The sequence below is a fragment of the Pholcus phalangioides genome, unplaced genomic scaffold, assembly GCF_987345545.1.
Source record: "Pholcus phalangioides strain wild (caught in Gottingen) unplaced genomic scaffold, Ppha-v1.0 ptg000015l_1, whole genome shotgun sequence".
Classification (NCBI taxonomy): Eukaryota; Metazoa; Arthropoda; class Arachnida; order Araneae; family Pholcidae; genus Pholcus; species Pholcus phalangioides.
Window position 1 is genome coordinate 5397776 of NW_028301608.1, and position 21862 is coordinate 5419637.

Sequence of the window (21862 nt, forward strand, 5' to 3'; positions counted from 1 at the left end):
CTTAAATTCTATATTTTCATAAACCCTGAATTTTCATTAAAATTTTTATCCCTCATAAATTTACCTTAATTTTATCAATTTCGATTAATTTATGTGCTTTTAGTTTTTTTAAATAATTCATCAGAAACATCTGAATTTTCAATAGTTTAATTATTCTCTATAATTTCGAATTCCATCAATTTTTTATTATTTCTTTGTGTTCACGTTTTTTTATATACGGTATTTTAATGTATATTTTCAGCGCATTCCCGTACTTTATATATTAATTAATGTTATGTATCTCAAAAGCGTTCCTGTCCGATCTCGAGGAATTGAAGTACTCGAAAATACCCTGGAGCAATAACTTAATTATCCGAATCAACTGGGACTAGAACCCATCCGGATGATTAGATAATTCAAGAAACGAATGTTATTTCTTAGTAAAAAAACGAATTTTGCTTTAGTATGTAATGTAACGTGATGACTATTAAGACAATTTTGTTTGCATATTGTACTTGAGTGTTTTGGGCCACGTTCTTGTTAAAAAAAAAGTCGATTTTTCAACTTGACTTTTTGCGCCATCTATTATATGTTTAAAAATTTGTTTTTATTAGTCTTTTTGAAAATATCCATTTAAATCAGGAAAAAAGCTGTAGATTACACGAGAAGTGACATAGAATCTGCAGTAATATAAAAATAAAATATAGGTTTTTTAAATTTATTTTTTAGCATGTTTATTTCGAGTCCACCCCTCTTTCCAAGCAAACTTCCCTTTACACGTTTTTAAATGAATTTTTAAACTTAGATTTGGAATTTTGAACTTGGGCGCCGTTACACGTACTGTGATTCTTTTCTCCGTTATTTTCTCTATTCTTGTTGAAGAGGGACATTTGCAGATGGCCATAGGTCAACGCGAAAACGGAAAGAGATGAAAAGGACGACTTAACCCGTGGTTTCGGTCGCAAATAAGACGTCTCTTCCAACCGCCAAAATTTGACGATCATTGCTAATTGGGAAACGGCTCATGATCAACCCAGAATGGACACGAGCGCAGCCTCGGATTTATTCGTATTCAGAGTCAGTGTTGAATAGTTAAGATTTTGAAACGTAACAAATCGATATTTTAATTTTCATAGGTAAAATTTCTCTAAAGATATTTTTTTTCGAAACAAAAATTAACGGTAGACTCCGAAAGCTTTCAACATTGTTTTAAAAACTTAAGCGCCACGGCAGATCACGGAACATGTTGAATCGTGCCATATATTTCGGCCTTTTAGTTTATTGGACCCTACATTCATTGGCGTACGAAAGGGGGGGGGGAGCCAAGATTGTAGTGTTATTTTGCTGAAAAGAACTTAACCCCCCCCCCCCACAAGGGGAAAAAAAATCCGCAATCCCCGGGAAAATTCTGTGTACGAATATGCCCAAATTACTGCAATACTCTACACGCGCGAATTACTGACCAAAATCCCCTTTTCTCTCCCTCTCCCCCCCCCCCTCCCCACGAAGTATTGTTCAAATTTGCAACAAATGAAAAAAGGCAATTCATTACACTTGAATTTATTTCTATCACACTAATCAATTACACAAAGAAATATCAATAGACACGGGATGCGACGATACAATTGTCCCTTTTAATGTGGTGAGAGACAGAATTGATGATGCAAATTTCAATGGCTCGGCTCCCTCTCGCCTCCACGTTCTTCTTCGTAAGGGGAGCGACTCCTGTGATGCTTCTCGGCGGAGCCACTTCGGCTCCTGTAGCGTTTACCATACGGCGAGCGGCTCCTATTGCGCCTCGACTCGTGGTGGGAGCGGGATCGCGAGCGGTGTCTCCGGGAAGACCTGCTCCTGGAACGATGCCTGTTGTAGCTCGGGGATCGGCTTCCGGAGCGTCCCCGTCGACCTCGGTGACGCGAGGAAGAAGAGTAGGAATCATCCCTGTAACCGCGCGTCTCTTCCTTTCGCCTCATCTCGGATGGAGTCTTGCGATCTCCTTGGGCGAACTCTATCTCCAGGCGTCGACCGAAGAAAAGCATGTCTTCCAACTCGTACAGCGCGTCTTCGGCGTCCCTCTCGTCCCGGAACTGGACGTAGGCGAACCCGCGAGGCCGGCGGGTGTAGTGGTCGAGCGGTATGTAGACGTCTTGGATGGGTCCGAACTTCTCGAAGACCCTGCGGAGATCTTGAGGGGTCACGCTATCCGCGATGTTGCGCAGGAACAGCGAAGAATTCCTCGGCCTGGAGTAACGGGACATTATTTAATCTTCACGATCTGCAAAAGAAAGGGCAAAAAAAAAATGAATTTGGCATCGACTCGTCTCCAGAGACGAAACAGATTCAAGCAAAAAAACAATACAATTAATTAAAGTCTGCGGTCACTAGAACTGAGACTGTGCACACACACAAATTGTGACTAAATTAATCTCGTTAACAGGTACGCAACTGAAAATTTTGCATACAAAATTCTTCATGAGTGAAAGTAATGGGAGGCAAGTCCCTCAAATTTAGCCCAAAATCATCGAGTGATTGTTCCTGCGGAGATGAAAACACATTCCCTCTGAAAATTCCGGAAACAAATTTCGAGCCTCTCCTGGTGCAGACAGTGTTTCGTGGACACTGTCTGGAAGCTGGGTAGTCGACCCTACCGCAATCACTCAAATGAAACATTTGAAGAGGCTCTTAGTGTGATAAGAAACAAACAGATGCTCACCATTTTTTATCATATTGGGGGCATCATTTGTGCGCAAGGGCCATGAAGAAAGTTTTACTCATGGCCTGACCCAGCTGACAAACTGTGGTATCCGAGGTGCCGAATCAATGAAAATCAAGAAACCTTGACCTATTAGCAGGGACAACTTTGTAGTGAGTGGATTCGAAGAAATGAACGCTATAGTTATAGTGCGTTATTTTTTAAGAACCTTATATTTAACAAAAATAAAGACAACACTCGTAACGTTTCCAGGCAATTAAAATTTTCCAAAAAAAAAAAAGTAAAATAATCTCTGAAACAAAAAATCAGTTTATCTGAAAATTCAAAAATGACCTAAAAAAATTTTAGGCAGAAATAATTTTTCCAAAGTGTTCCAAGTTAACAACCGGAAAATAATTTTAATAAAAAATCCTCGTGTTAAAGTATGTAACACGTAGGCAGTTGCTATAGTATCTCCTTTATCTCAGAAGGAAACGGATCGATAGACGTATGTGGGTACATCCTTTTGTGTGATGAACAGGGACCTGCGCATTCCGCATCGTCTGAAAGGCTCCGTATGTACCAACAGTTAAAATTTCCAGACCCGCGTCCGTTCAGTGCGTGAGGGTTCTAAGAGTATATTTTTTCCTCTGTTGGTCTCGGAGTTGGGGAGCAGGCAAATAATTATGTACGTCAGGGGTACTCAGTGGGCGCCGCCAAAATTATTTTCGAAAATATTCTTCATTAAACAGCTCTGGGCGCCGGACGGAGCCCGCGGATACGGGGCCGTTCAAGTATTACGTCAGCAAATTTTTAGTCATTTTTGACCGCCTCCCTTGCCGGAAAAATTCCGTCAGCACTGCCCCTGCCTCCTAACGCAATTTGGTGGGATCAAAAACGTACGCGGGAGGGGCATAGGGGACTCGTGCTCCCAGACGAAAAAAATTTTTAAAGAAAGAAAATATAGATTTCTGTTAATTTCAACGCTATTTGAAGGGTCTAAGAACTCAAAATTTGAGAAATTCATTGCGACCCACCCTTTAAGCCATATGTGGTAAACTCTTGACGCGCAGACCAAAAGGTGCCCCCTTCAAACCTAATTTTGTAAAAATGAACTAAGCGGCACATTTACAAATCGCGTAAATGATCCGTGGCACAATTCCAGAGCATTTAAGTGGCCTGTGGCACATTTTCAGATCACTGAAGTATGCCTCAAAGATCACTTAAGTAACCCCCGCAACAGTTCTAGAACACTTGAGCGATCCGTGGTACATTTGGATTTCCTTGAGTGACATGCGGCACAGTTTTAGAGCACTTATGCGGCCCCTAGTGCGATTCTACATCACTAAGTTACCCGCGGAACATCCCCAGATTACTTGAGTGATACGTGGCACAGCTCGAGCACTTCAGTGGCCCGGGCACATTTCCAGAGCACTTTAGTGATCTCTAAATGTTTCACGGATCTTTCAAGTGGCTCTGTAGGGAGAATATTTAGTTCAGGTGCCCAATAACTATCAAAAAGGTTCCCAGTTTTTGGCGCACCAAATAAGATACGATTAAGAATATTTCATATCTTCAAAAGGGTGGTTGATGACGTGAGCATCATCCAAAACCTCCTCCCCATCGATGCTGACGTAATACTTGAATGACCCCAAGCACTGAACAGGGGAAAGGCGCCCGCTGTGAAAAGCGAGAACCCTTGATGTACATCCTAAAGGCCAGGTTCCACCATCACCCGCGCTAAAATATCCCCTTGAAAAAAAGATTTCCAGCTCCATAAAATGCCACAAGTTTTATTGCTCAGCCATGACACATGAAATCAGTAGGCCGACTTTTGATCAGAGATTTATTTAATAAAAAAGAAATTCATTATGTACCCTCTGGCCTAGCAAAAATCCTTCCATCTCTACTGTCGTCACCTGGCAGTTTCGGCTAATGACTTACTGCAATGACTGCTCAGCAAGTCACGCTACTGTGCGTGTAAGGGAAAAAAATTTGTGGTAGAGAAGGCCTATCTGGGCCCCGTCTATTCCTACAATCGGCCTATACGTAACTAATCATTTGAATATTATAATTTTCACAGGCGTAATTTCTCGAAAGCCTTTTTCGAAACAAAAATTAATGGTAGACTCCGCAAGCCTTCAACATTGTTTTAAAAATTAGCGAGACGGCAGATAGTGTTGAATCGTACCATACTTTTTGGCCTATCATTGGACCCACATTATTACAATACTCTACGAATCCCCGACCAAAATCCTTTCAATTCCCCCTTTCCCCCCCCTCCACAAAAAATTATGCTCAAATTTGCAACAAATGAAAAAAGGCAATTCATTACACTGATTTATTTCTATCACACTAATCAATTACACAAAGAAATATCAATAGACACGGGATGCGACGATACAATTGTTCCTTTTTAATGTGGTGAGAGACAGAATTGATGATGCAAATTTCAATGGCTCTGCTCCCTCTCGCCTCCACGTTCTTCTTCGTAAGGGGAGCGACTGCTGTGATGCTTCTCGGCGGAGCCACTTCGGCTCCTGTAGCGTTTACCATACGGCGAGCGGCTCCTATTGCGCCTCGACTCGTGGTGGGAGCGGGATCGCGAGCGGTGTCTCCGGGAAGACCTGCTCCTGGAACGATGCCTGTTGTAGCTCGGGGATCGGCTTCCGGAGCGTCCCCGTCGACCTCGGTGACGCGAGGAAGAAGAGTAGGAATCATCCCTGTAATCGCGCGTCTCTTCCTTTCGCCTCATCTCGGATGGAGTCTTGCGATCTCCTTGGGCGAACTCTATCTCCAGGCGTCGACCGAAGAAAAGCATGTCTTCCAACTCGTACAGCGCGTCTTCGGCGTCCCTCTCGTCCCGGAACTGGACGTAGGCGAACCCGCGAGGCCGGCGGGTGTAGTAGTCGAGCGGTATGTAGACGTCTTGGATGGGTCCGAACTTCTCGAAGACCCTACGCAGATCTTGAGGGGTCACGCTATCCGCGATGTTGCGAAGGAACAACGAAGAATTCCTCGGCCTGGAGTAACGGGACATTATTAAATCTTCACGATCTGCAAAAAAAAAGGGCAAAAAAAAAAAAAGTGAATTTGGCGTCGAAATTAAAGGAGAGAATCGACTCGTCTCCAGATTCACGTCCGAACAGAATACGATCCCGACGACGAAACAAAGATTCAAGCAAAAAAAACAAAAACAATACAGTTAATAAAAGTCTGCGGTCACTACAACTGAGACTGCAAATTGTGACCAAATTAATCTCGGTAATAGGTACGCAACTGAAAATTTTGCATACCAAATTCTTCACGAGTGAAAGTAATGGGAGGGAAGCCCCTCAAAGTTAGCTCAAAATCATCGAGACTGAATTGCAAGAACGTTTTAAAATTTATCTAAGTTCGTTCCTGCAGAGATGAAAACACATTCCCTCTGAGAATTCCGGAAACAAATTTCGACAAAATCATCAAACTCACCTACATATTGCACTCGTGTGAGTCTGTGCCTTTGTCTTTAAACTTGCCTGTGTTTACCTTTGTCTTTAAAACTTGCCTGTGTTTACCTTGCTTGCTTGCAACACTTGTGCTCATGCAAATACTTTATTTCATGAAATAAAATTTATCTTTATGTAAATATTGTGTGATTGTTTTTTGTCGTTTAAGTAATTTTAAAATAAATGAAATGTTTAGGCACCGCTTGCTTCACCTCATCTTGATACCTTTCTTGTGATGCTTGATTGCTCTTTTTAGAATGCATCTTTATCTTTGGACGAAGGCCTGCATTAAAATCAGTTTTATTTGCTGATGTATGTATACCATATGAGCATGCAATATTACAACTAAAATAGTTATTAGATGCATTAAAAGAAAAAAAAATAAATATAACGCTGGTGAAGGAAGCATTTCTGAAACAGAGCATTTGTTAATATATAACACTTAAACCGATATTATCATTAATTCAGCTAAATACACAAAAGCATACATGAGGATTGAGACAAGTCCCATCCAAAAATTTAATTGCTTCACTACAGTGGTCCTTAACCTTTTTCCAAATCCACACACCCCAGTGCAATGCGATTTCCTTTCCCACACCCTTCTTTAATAATTTTTTTTATTCGTTAGCAAACAGAGCCCTAGTAATTACAAAATTTTTGTAATTACTAGGTAAAAAATGTCTGCACATTTTATTTTTTTGCATATTTTGCTATTTTTACGTGATAGAGCATATTTTCACAATTTTAAGGCATATTTTGTATATTTCATAATTTTCGATAGAAAGAGTGAATTCTTCCTCGCTATTCCAATCCTGCTTCAGACTGGTTTTTGCAGTTCCTGCCTCTGACAAGAGCTCCTAGGGCTAGGATTTTTTATACACTAAAAATGGAACATTGCCGATTGGTAAAAAATCCTGAAATTCGGGTTTTTCAACCATTCAGCAATGACACTAAATGTTTGGAGCATAAAAATACTAGTCCTTCAAGGACACTAGTGTGTGGCTGTAAATAGATTACTCGTCTGAATCGGTGATGTGGTAACTCGTGGGAAAATTAGCTAAAATTGGTAAATTGGGGGGGGGGGGGATTTTTTAGCATTTGTGGGAAATTGAGAGTTTATTAAATAAAAAAGATTTAATTTTGTACGATGCTTTCCCAAAGCTAAATACTGTACTTGGATAGGAATTTTCACCTATAGATGGCAGCACATTAATTCTGAATTTGTAGGGAAAAACACTCAAAATGGAAATTTTGGCTGGATGAGATTAGTAAAACAAAGAATTTTTGTTCATACAATAAGTAATGAGACTGAGTAATTTCGACTGCATCAACACTTCTCATTATATTATTCTGCTAAAACTAATGTTATTTGAGATATGGAAAAAAATTTTAGAACATTTTTAGTTTTTTAAGAGCATAAATGTTTTTTTTTTATTTTCTAAAAACTTCTAAAATATGCTCCATAAAAATCCTAGCCCTAGTAATTACATTTATCCTCCAATTTTTATAACTTTTAAATATTAAATTCCCTTTTTGGCATGGTTGGTAAACAAAACCAAAATTAGCTTCATTTTCATAAAATTACAGTGAACCCCCAGCTGCGGTTGCATTTTTCGCAAAATACTCAAGTAGTAGCCACTTTTGCAAAAATGCGTACAGGAGGTACGAAACGAATATACATCAACCAATCATTAGCCTTTTCCCAAAGCTTTCATTTTCACGTTTTTGCTAAAGAAATTTTTTTTATCTGGCCTAAATCCTGGTGGTGACCCCCCCCCCCCCAATACTCTGCGAACTGGGGGGGGGGGATGTTTTAAAGCGATTATCATTACATAGAGAGGCAGCAGTTTAACATTAGAGTACAGACATTTCCAAACAAGACAGAAAAATATTGTTGTAGGGAGGCTTCACTATAATTCAAAAACTAAACTTAAAAAAAATATTTGACATTTATCAAAACTTCATTCCGAAAAAGATTCATTGAATTATTCTAAACTTTAATTCCAGCCAGCACAATAAATGTTTCACACTTAATTTTTTTTTAAATGAAGCAAGATAACAGGATCTATGAATGTAAGCAAACTGCAAAATATTTTAGGTATAGATGGTATTTTCCCTCATTCAAAATTTAAAGCACGCACCATCACTAACCAAAAAAAACTTACCAAATTTTGTTAGACATTTCCACAAAATGAGAGAAAGCTAAAAAGGTGTCGAAATGCCAGTATGATTCATCTTTTCTATGAAGAATTGAAAAATTCAATTTTTCCTCAACATATTTCCTGCATAATCAACCAACACAAGTTTTTTTACCCATCTCGCACCCCCCAAAATGCTTTCGTTGCAACCCAGATTGAGAACCACTGCTATACTGGTTATATAAAGCAGGACTTCGAAAAAAAAATTAGTTATCAAACATATATATTTCAGATCCTTTTAGCTAAAAAAATCTCTTCAAATGTTAGTGGGCAACAAATAAGGGGAAAAAATTGTGATGTCCTGGAACTCAAATTTTACCACATAATGTCACGACGTAATTATCTTAATTTCAACACAAATTTAAAATATATATTTTTAGATAAATGCAAACCCAAAAGCAGAATATGCTAAAACCTGTGACGTATGTTGCAGAAAAATGAATACTACTGCAGAACAATTTGGAAAATTTTTCTAAAATGTCTTAAGGAAATATTTTAGAAAACACTATTATGGGAATTTTCACTGCAGATCATTTCAGTCAGCCGAGAGCTTATTGCAGATCAATGCAAAACATTCTGCTTTAGGGAATGGAAGAAGTCTTGGCATGTGCTTCAATGTATTACAACTACATGATCTGCAACACAAATAGAGAATCATTTGTTCCAATAACAGGCAAAATGCCCAACGAGGTGGTTGAGAAAAAGCTACCCATAACAAATATGGATGTCATATTTCAAAAATACAGCAACTCAATTCAAAATGCAATTACAAACAATATATATACGCACACGATAAAATAGTATACAATGCCCATAAAAGAATACTTATGGCAGTCTTATTCCAAGTATGCGTAGTTTCTCAATTTACCCCAACATATTTATCGTACTTATTCTTAAACGTGTCAACTGTTTTAGAATTTACTACCTGGGGGGGGGGGGGGGGGTGTGGTGGTGTAAGCTATTTCGTTTATTAACAATCCTATTAGTGAAAAATTCCCTGCGACACCATAACCTACCTCGCATTGTCCCTTACCAATCGATACTGTTCCCTTGTAAAAGCAGTCGATTGACTGTACTAATAATTCATGGTCCATCCCATTGAATATTTTGAACACTTCTATCATATCTCCCGACACCTGCATTCATCCAAAATGTGACAATATACAACTTGTTTTAAGAAAAACATGTTCCAGCCAAATTTCTTAGGAAGATACGCTTTGTTAAATATTGTTGCTAATTTCGCCTTTGTTCACTTGTTCCTAATTGTTGCTTTGTTCCTAAGAAATTAGGAACAAAGCGTATCTTCCTAAGAAATTTGTGGTTTTCTAAGCCTGTGGAAAATATTCTCTTAAACACCTCAAGACTTTTTTGGGTATTGACCTTTTCTCATGTTGGTGAAATGCTTAACATAGCCTAAACTTCAAAAATTTTACATTGTCCTCATAATCCATTTTAAGCATCACATAGAAATAGAAAATGCATTGAATATGCCTGGGAAAAGGCTTGCTTTTTGGAAAACCTTGCCCTATGGTATGTAAACAACTTTTAAAATAAATTACAGCTGTTCCTCTATTATATACCAGGGGTTCTTAACCTACAAGCCCCAACCCAAATTTGATTCTCAGGGGCTTCCTAGAATAGACGAGACGTACTTACAGTCCTGTTATTAATGTCACTTGTTCTTCAAAATCAGTGAAACCAAACAGTACCATGGGTCTCAAAGCTGATCTTGTTAAATTTGGGTCATGGCTGATGAAGGTTTGGAACCCCTTACTGTATACCATAGCATGTCATTGAATGGCACGGCAGTTTGACCATCCCTATTTAAAAGACATTGAAAATTCCACTATTCCACTTTCGAAATGTACAATGATGATCAATCTTCAAATAATGCGTTCTATTAAAACATACTCAGCAGCATTAGAATTAAAAAATACGAGAACCTACTAGTCCGCAGACATAAACTGGTCCACTAAACAAAATCTGTTCTAAATAATTTTCCCAAATACATTAGCATTTAGAAGAGTGATACCATCAACGAGGTGCAAAAAGTTATAAAAAAATTCCCATGCGGATTGGTAGTTCTCCGATAGATTTTTTCTGCGATCAATGTATCAGCACGGGAAGAGGGGTGCAAAGTTTTTTGCTACTGGTCCCGCAGACCACCAATTTTCTTGGTGGTCCAATCGTTTAATCAGTGGTCTTGGACCAGCGGACCACCAATGATTTCAAACACTGTTCAGTAACAAAAAGCTTAAGGGAAGAAAAAAAAAATAACTTATTTAACTAAAATGTCAAGGGCTTACAAATCAAAAAAAAGAAAAAAAAATCAGGCAAAAGCCAAATTTCTTAATTATTTTATTTTATTTCTTATTATTTTAAAAAAGAAAATTGTGCTAAGACCATTTTTCTTGATATTTCCCGGAACTAGACACTCCTCCCCTTTTCATAATAAAAAGGTCCAGTTCAAGAAATCTGAAAATTTAGCATCACTCATAAATCCCAGGCGCCAACTAAAAAATATTGCCCCTTGAATAAATGGAATGCAGGGCTCCCACTCAAAAAATTAGAAAAAAGTAGGATGGGGGAGGGTATCTCCCTTAGACATTAATCATAGCAATTCCCTAAAAATAAAAATTCCCTGAAATTTTTGTTTAAACCCCCCCCCCCCCATAAAGTCTCCTATAGGATTGACTCAAGCCAAAGCAAAATGACAAATGACTTGGCTACAAAAACAATTTTTGGCGAAAACAGTGTACTAGCAACCACAGATAAATCTTCTCTCCTCACAATACATATTCTTTGTTTTTAGAAACTTCCAAAGTGCAAAGTCTGTCAACTCTCTTCAACAACGCACACCAAATTATTAAGACATGCACATTTTTAAAAATAACGATGCTCTTTCGAGATCATTTCAAAAGCATAGTGTGTGCAAAATTTATAAATTAACAAGTCCAATGTAAATAACTCAGTGAACCAGATGGTTTTACTGTGTTGTCCATCCTTTTGCTTAAAAAGGGTTTTTTTTTTACATTTTACTATTCAATATCATTTTCCAAAAATGGCACACTTTCATTTCTACCTCTTTACCGAGCATTGTATTGTTTATGCCTCTTCATGCCTTAAAAATATAGAAGACAATTGAATGCTATTGGATAGCATCAGAATCAAGAATCACCAAACCTAGAATAGGTTATGTATTCAACTACTTTGTTATGCAAACTTGTTTCACCTATACACAAAATATACACCATAATTCTCAATGATGACTTAAATTGTCCAAGACCATGAAAGTGATAAATACAAAATTATTGTATTTAACAACCCGAACAACCCACGGTTCTCTTACGAGTTGAATGGTGTCACTATCCAGGATGCGACTAGGGTCACCGAATTGGGAACTCTCATTAACGAGCGACTTAGGTTTTCTGAACATTGTTCAGCTGTGGTCAAAAAAGCGAATAGAATGCTTGGTCTCATTTTCAAAAAAGGTCTCTTCGCGTTCTCCTAAAGTCATTCTTCCACTTTTTCGAGGCTTAGTTCGCCCTGGACTGGAGTATACTGTAAGGTTTCGGAGACCATACCTACAGAAGGACAGACTTGATTAAAGGGGTGCAGAGAAAAGCTACATGTGTCTTCTTTGGTACATGCAGCCTGAGTTATGAAGAGACTTTATTTTTTGAATATGTTTACATTGGATGAACGCAGGTGTAGAGGAGATATGATCAAAGTGTTCAAAATTTTCAATCGGATGGATAGGATGGACCATGAACTTTTAGTACACCGCCAATCGACTGCTTTTACAAGGGGACACCAGTATCGACTGGTGAGGGACAATGCAAGGTTATGGTGTTGCAGGGAATTTTTCTCTAATAGGGTTGTTAACAAATAGAATAGCTTACCCCCGAAGGTAGTAAATTGTAACACAATTGACACGTTTAAAAAGAAATACGATAAACATGTTGGGGTAAATCGAGAAGCTATACATTCTTAAAATAAGACAACTATAAGTATTCTTTATGGGCATTGTATAATATTTTATCATGTGTATATATTGTTTATAATTTGTGTTAATTGCATTTTTAATTTGGTTGCTGTATTTTTGAAATATATGACATCCATATTTTTATGGGCATCTTTTTATCAGCCACCTTATTGGGCATTTTGCCTGTTGTGGCATTGTATTTGTATTTTTCTCATCCAGACAGAAGTGGGAGCCCTGCATAATGGAGTATTGGCGCCTAAAATTTTATTTTTGTAATTATTAAATTGTAGGCCGCGAACAGCACAAAATGTTTTTATTAAATTCATAGCAGCATATCTACCAACATGAAAGATGGCCATTACACATTGAAAAAGTATTATTTTTGACTTTTATCTTCAGGTAAGCATTATTTGGTGCATAAAATTTTTTTCTGCCACCCAGATTTTGTTTGTGATTTGTCCAGCCTTGATATAATTACTACAGAAAAATACAAACAAGACGACACCAGACAAAATGCCCAAGAAAAATACCGAGAAAAAAATACCTATAACATGAATATGGATGTCATATTTCTAAAATACAACCCAATTAAAAATGCAATCACGAAAACTATAAATATATATACAATAAAATATTATACAATGCTCATAAAAAAATACTAATGGTTGTCTTATTCTAAGTATGGATTGCGTCTCGATTTACCCCACCATGTTTATCGTATTTTTTAAACGCATCAATTGTTTTCGAATTTACAACCCCCCCACCAGGGGTAAGACCAGGGCCCCCCCCCTGGCTTTTGAAAATACACTAAAAATGGTGTGTGTGTGTATATATATATATATATATATATATATATATATATATATTATATACACACACACACACACACACATTGAGTACATATGCTTTGCCGCCGCCCCCCCCCCCGGAAAAAGTTGGAATGACGGTCCCGGGTAAGACATTCCATTTATTAACAACTATTAGGAGAAAAATTCCCTGCACCACTACAACTTAGAATTGGACTATTTAAAGGTCCAATTTTGGCCATTAAATCAAAACTGAGAAAGTTATCTTCGATTCACTTATCTCTTTAGTTTGGTAGCTGGTTCAAGTGCACACAGACGGCATAGTAGCCGATATATCACTTGGTTCTATTTAGATGAAAAATATATACCTTTCAGATGTCAGTATATCTCAAAAATATTAAAAATGACACGCTTGGTTTCTTTTATATAAAAGCTGTTGAATTATCCCTCGCGAAATATTTAAAAATGATAAATTACATTCACTGGTTAGCAGGGTTTTAGATAAAATTCCTTTAGCAAAAATGTGAAAAATGGGGGAAAAGCTTTAGCAAAATGCTAATGATTTATATGGTTGGATGTCTCATTTCGTACCTCCTGTACGCATTGTGAAAGTGGTTACTACTTCTTTCGCATTTTACGAAAAATACTAGCTTAAACCCTGCCGATTGGAGCAGCAAAAGCAGAGATAATCAATTATTAATTTGATAATGTTAAATTCAATCTTAACCCACTGATTTACATGCTACAATCTAATGTGTATTCAAGCAGACACCTCCAATACAGTTGATGCCCCAAAGCAAGAATGTTTAACATTGTTCTGCAACAAGCCCTCGACTGGCTGGAAAAATGTTCTGCAGTAAAATTTCCCATACTAGGATTTCTGTACTTTTCCTGAAATTCATTCAGATTGTTCTGCAATATGTCAGATTTTGACATTCTGCTTTGGGATCCTAAAATCATGCCTAAAATCATAACCTTGTTTTTCTCAATCGAGGACTCCCATACATATATACACAGGACTGGACGAGCGCTAGGTCACAGTATATTGGCACCTAATGTTTTCGTTGTGTAGTTACTAAATCCCAGGCTGGGAACAATGTGTGGAACTTAAAGGGGGGGGGGGGGTCCACTATGTCCTGGGAAAGTCAAAATAAACACACACACAAACAAAACCAAAAAATTTCTTATTCCAGAATCACCGGAGCTTGTGGGGAATTCGGATCGAGATGTTCTTTCTATTGTATTAACGTTTGCTTACTCGTGTGTCTCACTTCAACTAGTTCACCAAACACCAACTCTGGCCATATCGCTATACTGCAATTTACTACCATTAATAAGTGGAAATGAAGACGCTATCTATCGGTGGTTGCCTCAAGTTTGTTTGGGAAAATATATCCTCCTGCTGGTTTGAACCTGGGATTGCAACAGTAACCTTCACAGTGTTAGACGAGCATCTTACCACCATGCCACTCCGGCATCCATCTCACTTTAGCTGTCACCATAGTACAGGGTTGGTAAAAAGGTTTTTTTTTGAAAAAAAAACATTTTAATAAAAACTTTTGCAATTTAGCTTAACTCAAGGAAATATTGTGTTTGAGAATTTTTAATGTTATTATTAACCATATATAAGAATGATTGTTTATTATAGGGTTAATTGAAAATAACTGTCCAGCTACTTTCAATTAACCCTATAACGAAAGATGTGATCAATACACTTAATTAGGACACTATTTTGCAAAAACTAGGTATTTGCCTAATTTTTATCAATGTGTTTAATGAAGCATAATTAATGCAGATTAATTAGCAATAATTTACGATAAATAATATACAGGGTGATTATAACTAAAGTTCAATTTCAAAACACTAAAATAAAAACCACTGGTCAGAATTGCTTCAAAATGTTCCCGAGGCAATAGAATTTTATATGGTGAAGAAAAAAAAATATACTTCTCAAAATATAAAATAGACACTACTCATCCAGCACATGGGAAATTCGCTCACGGAATGAATATGATAACCAGTCAAGGCGGAATGCTAATGCAATTAACATGTCATGATTTTGTAATCATGGAATCACCACAAAAAATCAAGTCATTTAAGCAAACAACTAAAACTTACACAAGAAATGTTAATGTTATCCACTGTGTTCTGGCTCTAAGGAGGAAGAACAAAATTACTTGTTCAACAACAGATCAGAGTATGTCATGGCAATGATATGAATGTACTTTCAATTCAGCAAAGTTTGCAATCTGACCATTGCACATAATATTCTGGGGTATTCCCAAAGCCAAAAGTTGAAAGGGTTATAATAGCGTTCACCTGTCAGGTTGACATGGTGGCCAGGTGTCATGTCATGTTATTGTCAAAATGACTTCAGAAGCTGCTTCGCTAATGTTACAATATGCATCTTGATAAAAGTTGTGCTATCCACCAGAGCTGCCCAAATCGAAAAAAATTAAGGTGAAATTAACTAAATTTGTTAAGAGCAAAGTATGTTTTCCCCCCAAGAAACAGTCTCCCGAGTAATGTTTTTTTTTTTTTAATTTTTATCAATTTTGCTTACATTATGAAATATAAATCGGTTTTCATTGCCTAAAACATTCAAAACAAAAACAATTTTCAACATAATCACCCCCAATGACAACTTTTATAGTTCAAGAATATTCTCGGAATATTCCTTTAGATTAGGACCTTTAGATTAAAACCTTAAAAAGCTATTTAAAATTAGATAAATTTTCAGAAATTAGTTCAAAGCAAAGAGTAAAAAACCAAAGTTAATTGACCAAGAAAGCTATTCTTATAAAATCGCTTTCATTCTAAGAAGATACAGAACTTTTTTTTTCAATATACACATTTAAATTCTGTATCACTTGCATTTCCTTAAAAGTTGTGCAATTCAGCCATGTTGGTTTAATTTTCTTGCTTTCAAGCTTCAAATATTATGGGCTATAAACTTCAATATTCCCGTTAAGAGAGACAGGAACAAAGAATATTCTCTCAAAGGGCTATTATAAATTACTAGAGAATATTCTTATCAAAAATATTATTCTCAAGTTATTTATAGAGTTTAATACATATTACAAATATTCTTGAGAATACTCTCTGGAAGGACTAGTATTATAAATAACTGAAGAATATTCTCTGGAAGGAGTATTATTAATATATAACTTGAGAATTCTTAATATATTTTATAAGAGAACATTCCCAGTAATTTATAAAAATAATCCTTCCAGAGAATATTCTCAACAATATTATATATAGCTATTATATATAAATAACAGTAGAATAAATTCTCATCAAGAATTTATAAGAATATTCACAATTTATTTATATAGGTCCTTCTATTATAATAGTCCTTCCAGAGAATATTCTCCTAAAGATTATTCTCGAGAATTTTACATCTCTAGGTAAGAATGAAATATTTTCGCTACTAATGAACCAATACGATATTTTTCAGGAGGGAAATTAAATTTAGGCTATTTTTTATTTTACGATTTAAAAAAAAAAAAAAAACCCACTTGGTTAAAACCAACATGGTGTAAACCAAACAACCCTGCCATAGTACGATGTAAAATTTAAACCATATCATTCTATAAAATAAAACAGGGTTCAAAGAATCTAAAAAAATTTAAGCACCAACCAAGCCTAAAATATTTTTTTCCGAAAAAAAAATCTAAAATAGTAAATTTGTTTTTAAATCTCCATGACTGGGCGACTATTTCCAAGGGAGACGGCAATGTAAATTTCGAAAACTTTGTTGTCCTCAGACTGGTAGTCAATAAGAAATTTTAATTTTTTAGCCCAATGACGACTCGAGATTGTCAGTTTTCCCAAAGTGTTATTTAAAACCACTGGGACTTGATACATTCGCCAAACAATAGCCATCCAATTTTTTTTTAGAAGGTGGTTATTTTCTAAACTTGTGATACATGCATTTCTGCCCACAATGTTTAGACACAGCACACATTTGCCCCCCCCCCCCCCAAAGCTTGTATTTACATATAAATATTTCAAACACTGATAATTACATATTTGAGAACAGTACCCATTTCTTGCATGGGCAAACAGGACATGTGCCCAGAATTTCACTGTCTTGTGTTTAGTGCATTTATTTGTACAGGGCATGTCCAGTCATATTTCCCTCACCTATTCATCCACATCCACCAACTACAACGGGATGTCCGTAATTTCTACGGATTTACACCATAAAATACAGAACCAATGTTTAATAAAATAATTTTTTTCAAAATTACTTTTTTATTAAGGATTTCTCTGAATTCTATTCTCATCAGGTACAAAATGACAGTATCTCCAAATAATAAATATAGAGCAGAATTTAGTGTCCGTAGTCCGCACATCTGCAAGTTGAATCCTTTTATCAAAAATGTTTCAATAACTTAAATTATTATACTTTTTTTTTCAATTATCAAGTTTCTTCGTAACATTTTTCATGGACAAGTTTTTTTTATAAAGGAAGCAGGAGCGAAATGTCAATGACACTGAAACAGTGAGCCCTGTTCCAAAAAAAAAAAAACTTCGTGATTTCCTGAGAAATATTCATAGCAAACACACTGAAATGTTCGTCACAACTGGATAAGGCCAGTATTACACAATAAAAGTTTCATAAAATCACTTTTATAAAACTCAAAAAATCCAACCAATAAAACTCATAGGTTATATTCAAGCAAATGCAACCGATAATCTTACTGGCTGAATTTTTCAAGTTTTATAAAAAGGACTTTTAGAAAACTTATAGTATAGTGTAATACCGGCCTAAATTCCTTATTCTGTCAAGTTAAAAAAAAAAAATACAGATAATCGATTTGTATCTTAAAAAATCACTGGAAAAAAATTTGAACTCCCCACATTAGCAAATATTGCCACTACTGGGAGGTTTACTTCCAAGGTCGTATGTGTATACAATCAAACCTCATTAGTGCGTCACCCTGTTAACACATCACTCCGCTTACCGGATCACTGTTTAGAAGTCCCAATCACCCTCAGGCAGGAATTGACACAGCTATGGCTTACTCCGTTTAACGAGTCACTCCGCTTATCAAGTCATATTTTTGCTCTCCCAAGAGTGACTCATTAACGAGGTTTGACCATATATTGTATGACCATATACTGTATAACCATCTACAGCACTTTTATAACTTTCTTGTCAAATTTTTATGAAAATGAAGTTTGATCAATCGCAAACTGCTGAACAAAAGTTCTTTATTTGACCTGCAAAAAGAAAAAAAAAAAATCACCTGTATCTTCAGCAAGGAAAGCCCTCTCCCATTAAATGACATGGGAGAGAAAGCTCGAGTGCAGGGCAAAAATAATTTGCCATTTTGGAATTTTTGTCTGAAAAAAAAGCTCACACACCCAGGCATCTCTTAAAATCGAATTAGGTAAGTTTATTTTCATATATAAAGTTTCCCACAATAAAACATAGGCAGAGGTTATGGGAAGGGCCACTGCATTTACATTTTCCAATACTTCAGATAAGGCTTTTCAACTTGGTAAAAAAGATTTAAACTATTTTAAACTATAGCCAGACTTTTGTACAGTACTTCTTTTATTGAAAATACTCATGAAATAAGTTAAAAGTAAAAAAAAAAATCCAACCACATTTTCATGGGGGGGGGGGGGGCAAATCAACAGTTTACTCTTTCAGCTTGAATTTGACATCCCCTATTGATTACACTGTCCAAGAGCTGCATCTGAAAGTAAATGTTGTGGACAGCAAAAAAATATAGTTTATTCATCACAAAAGAAATTAAATACCAAATTTATGGTTTCCTCATTTGTATTTTTGAAATTTATAAAATTCAGAATTCAATTTCAGAATTTTATAAAGATTTCATATCGATTCTAAAATCTGGAAGCAAATTTCCAATATATAAGGTATACAGCGATTTGGTGACTTTTTTTATTACCCACTTTGACACTAGGGTTACTGCCCGAATACCCAAACCAGATTAAAAACAAGTGGAAATAAAAATTATATTAAATACCAAAAATTGTTATTTAATCAATAAACACCCACAGGCTGTATTTTGTACAGAGCATGCTTGTGGCACACAAACGGCTTTGCTACGCTCGAATGTCACTTTGTACCAGGCCCATCATTTAGGGGGGCAGGGGAGTCGTTGTCCCCCGATTTTTGAACACACTAAAAATGGTGTGTATATATATACACACACATTGAGTACATGTGTTTTGCCCCCCCCCCCGGAAAAAGTTGAAATGGCGGCCCTGTTTCGCACTGAAAAGGAAGGCCCTGCCCCGGACCACTACAAACACTACAGCAAGGTGCGAGTGTTATTGTCCGAACACAGGCCCATCTTCATACAGAGGTCTATGATGCTTCTCAACCCATCAAATTGTATCCAGTGCGGATGTAAATCTACGCGATCAGCCATAATGCAAGAAAAAAAAAATATATAGGAAATACTGAGAAGAAACATCAAGGAAAAATCAAAACCAGCTTTGAGCAAAAAACAGATAACCAAAACAAAATGGCACCAATAAGCTGGAAAAGAAAATCAGGTGCAATGGTGCCATCTACGTTCGAATTATACATGAATTATGTTGCCGCATGCGAAAGTTTGGTGACAAAACAGTGCACTGTATATTTGGAATTAACCTATCTGGAATTTTGTGAAGGGTCCAGAAAATGGACCTACATCCCCCACAAATACAATGCCACAACAGGCAAAATGCCCAACGAGGTGGCTGAGAAAAAGATGCCCATAAAAATATGGATGTCATATTTCAAAATTTTGAATGGTTCGCACGCTGACACTTGTTGATGGACAGGTCCACGAGTTCCTGAGGGTTCAAACACATTCTCTGATGGGAAAGTAATGAACATTGTTTTTACCAAGGCTTGACAATTTCTGTGGGAGGGAGAACCAGGTCCCCATGGCAACTAAATAAATTGTTATTGGCATCTAAAATTTTCAATGTGATTGAACTAACTTGGGCAAAAGAAATACACTAGGTTCCAAAAATGTTTAATCGGCCCCCCCATATTTTTTCCCCTCTCACTTGTCAAGCCCCAGATTTTACCGCCTTCGGGTGAAAAACATTTTTCCACCCCTTTTCCTACATTCTAATGTAATTTTTACTACTCCTTAAAATTTGATACCCTGTGCTACAACCTGCTTGGCCTTCCCCCTCCTAACAATACACCCCGTCTCCAAGTCACTTTTACAGCCGTATTCACCGACACAGTTTAAACTACAATCGTAAGTGAAAGGTGAGATCGAAACGGATTGGTTAAAATCAGGAGTTTAACCAATCTGTGTGGATCTCTGATCCTTTAACCTGCGATTGCAGTTTAAACCGTGTCAGTGAATACGGCCGTAAGTCATTCAAATCCTTAAACACTAGTTTGGTCACTCACTGACATGGTTTCTTGTTTAATAGGTCACTCTTGATCATTTGCACGTTTACACACGCTCTATTCCGTCATTTTTTTATCATTAAAATGCAAACTCTTGAGCACTCTTGCTCACTCACTGACCTAGTCTCTTACGTTCTCTGCAGAGTCGAATTCAGTTATGGTTATACAAAGTTTGCTGCCCTTCCCTCATTCCACTAATTTCTCTCAGCAACTCATTCCTCAAACTCCCCACCCTGGGCTAAAAACCCACTAAGTCCTTCCCTCCCACCCCACTGGTTTTTACCCCTAGTTGTATACCGAATTTTGTTAAGATCTAATTGGCCCAACGGGTCCACAGAACAAAAAAGGTCAGGGACCTATACTTCGAATGATTTCAAATTTTAGTAACTTCTACAAATACATAAAAGCTTGAATGTATCACTTGAAACCTTCCCTTCAACTTTAAAATACAAAAAAGTTTTAACACTGATGAAAGGCTAATTCTTGAAAATCCTTGGATCAAAAAATGGGATCAACAAAATAATTTTCAAATTAACTCTAGGGATGGGGGGGGATTCAATTCAAAGCCACTAACATGTAGGTATCAAATATAGGCATCACGTCCTATTGAAAAAAAAACCTACTTATTATACACAAATGTAGGATTTTTAAATTTTTATTATTTAAACAAACATAACTTAACAGTATTTGCATAGAAATATGTCATGTGTACAAATAACAAAAAAAAAATCAATTTCACAGCCAGGGCATTGACAATATAGACCTGGGACATCATGTTACAATAAACACATGTTGCGGATTTCTAGTAAACATATTACATGAAATTAATTGTAAATGCATTATAAACAAATTAAAACTCTTTCTAATTACCTTTCAAACTTGAACAAATTCAACCATCAATATTCAAATGACGCAACAAAGGTGAAAAGGGTAAAATGGCGCTTCTTCTGGTCGTGCGGACGCCACTTCTTCATCTGCTGGAGAAATGAGAAGTATTTCTACGGACCTCACAACCGCGGTCCATTTGCTCGCATGTGATTGGTCAGTTTTTTGATATTTGCATTTTCTTCCAACTCGAACAAAAATTTTTTTTACACAAAAGCTACCGCTTTTTCTTCCTAATTTTTGTTCATTTCTGGAATAATAAAACAAATGAGCATTTAAAATAGGTCATCTAAAATAGGTCCTGACCATAATTTTGCGAGTAAAATCTGAATGTTTCAGGAAATTGTCGATTGTTGCCAACAATTCAGCCAAGCAAAGCGGCTATTTATTGATAGTTACCATTTAAAAATTGGAAAAAATTATTTTAATC

At 36.6% G+C, this 21862-nt stretch overlaps 1 protein-coding gene and 1 pseudogene across 8 annotated transcripts; both read right to left on the reverse strand.

Annotated features, from left to right (window-relative positions):
• Positions 1 to 1523: 1523 nt before the first annotated feature.
• Positions 1524 to 21548, reverse strand: LOC149075314 (serine/arginine-rich splicing factor 10 pseudogene; annotated as a pseudogene). 4 transcript variants are annotated; one of them, XR_016193983.1, is made up of 3 exons: positions 21418 to 21494; positions 6385 to 6442; positions 1524 to 2254 (listed from the first exon to the last, which is right to left on the reverse strand). The product of XR_016193983.1 is annotated as a serine/arginine-rich splicing factor 10 pseudogene, transcript variant X4 (transcript). The 4 variants fall into 4 exon arrangements; XR_016193982.1 differs by having other exon boundaries at positions 6372 to 6442; positions 21418 to 21461; XR_016193980.1 differs by lacking the exon at positions 6385 to 6442 and having other exon boundaries at positions 21418 to 21548.
• LOC149075315 (serine/arginine-rich splicing factor 10-like) lies at positions 4999 to 21515 on the reverse strand. 4 transcript variants are annotated; one of them, XM_089242668.1, is made up of 3 exons: positions 21418 to 21484; positions 6372 to 6442; positions 4999 to 5728 (listed from the first exon to the last, which is right to left on the reverse strand). In XM_089242668.1, the coding sequence occupies exon 3, from the start codon at positions 5709 to 5711 to the stop codon at positions 5124 to 5126; it is 588 nt and encodes a 195-aa protein (XP_089098794.1). In that variant the 5' UTR covers positions 5712 to 5728; positions 6372 to 6442; positions 21418 to 21484; the 3' UTR covers positions 4999 to 5123. The 4 variants fall into 4 exon arrangements, with proteins under 4 accessions (XP_089098794.1, XP_089098792.1, XP_089098791.1 ...); XM_089242666.1 differs by lacking the exon at positions 6372 to 6442 and having other exon boundaries at positions 21418 to 21515; XM_089242665.1 differs by lacking the exons at positions 6372 to 6442; positions 21418 to 21484 and adding an exon at positions 6143 to 6258.
• Positions 21549 to 21862: the final 314 nt, after the last annotated feature.

What these genes read in the sequence shown, in the direction of transcription:
- LOC149075315 (XM_089242666.1), bottom strand. Translation starts at nt 5,711, where the DNA reads ATGTCCCGTTACTCCAGGCCGAGGAATTCTTCGTTGTTCCTTCGCAAC.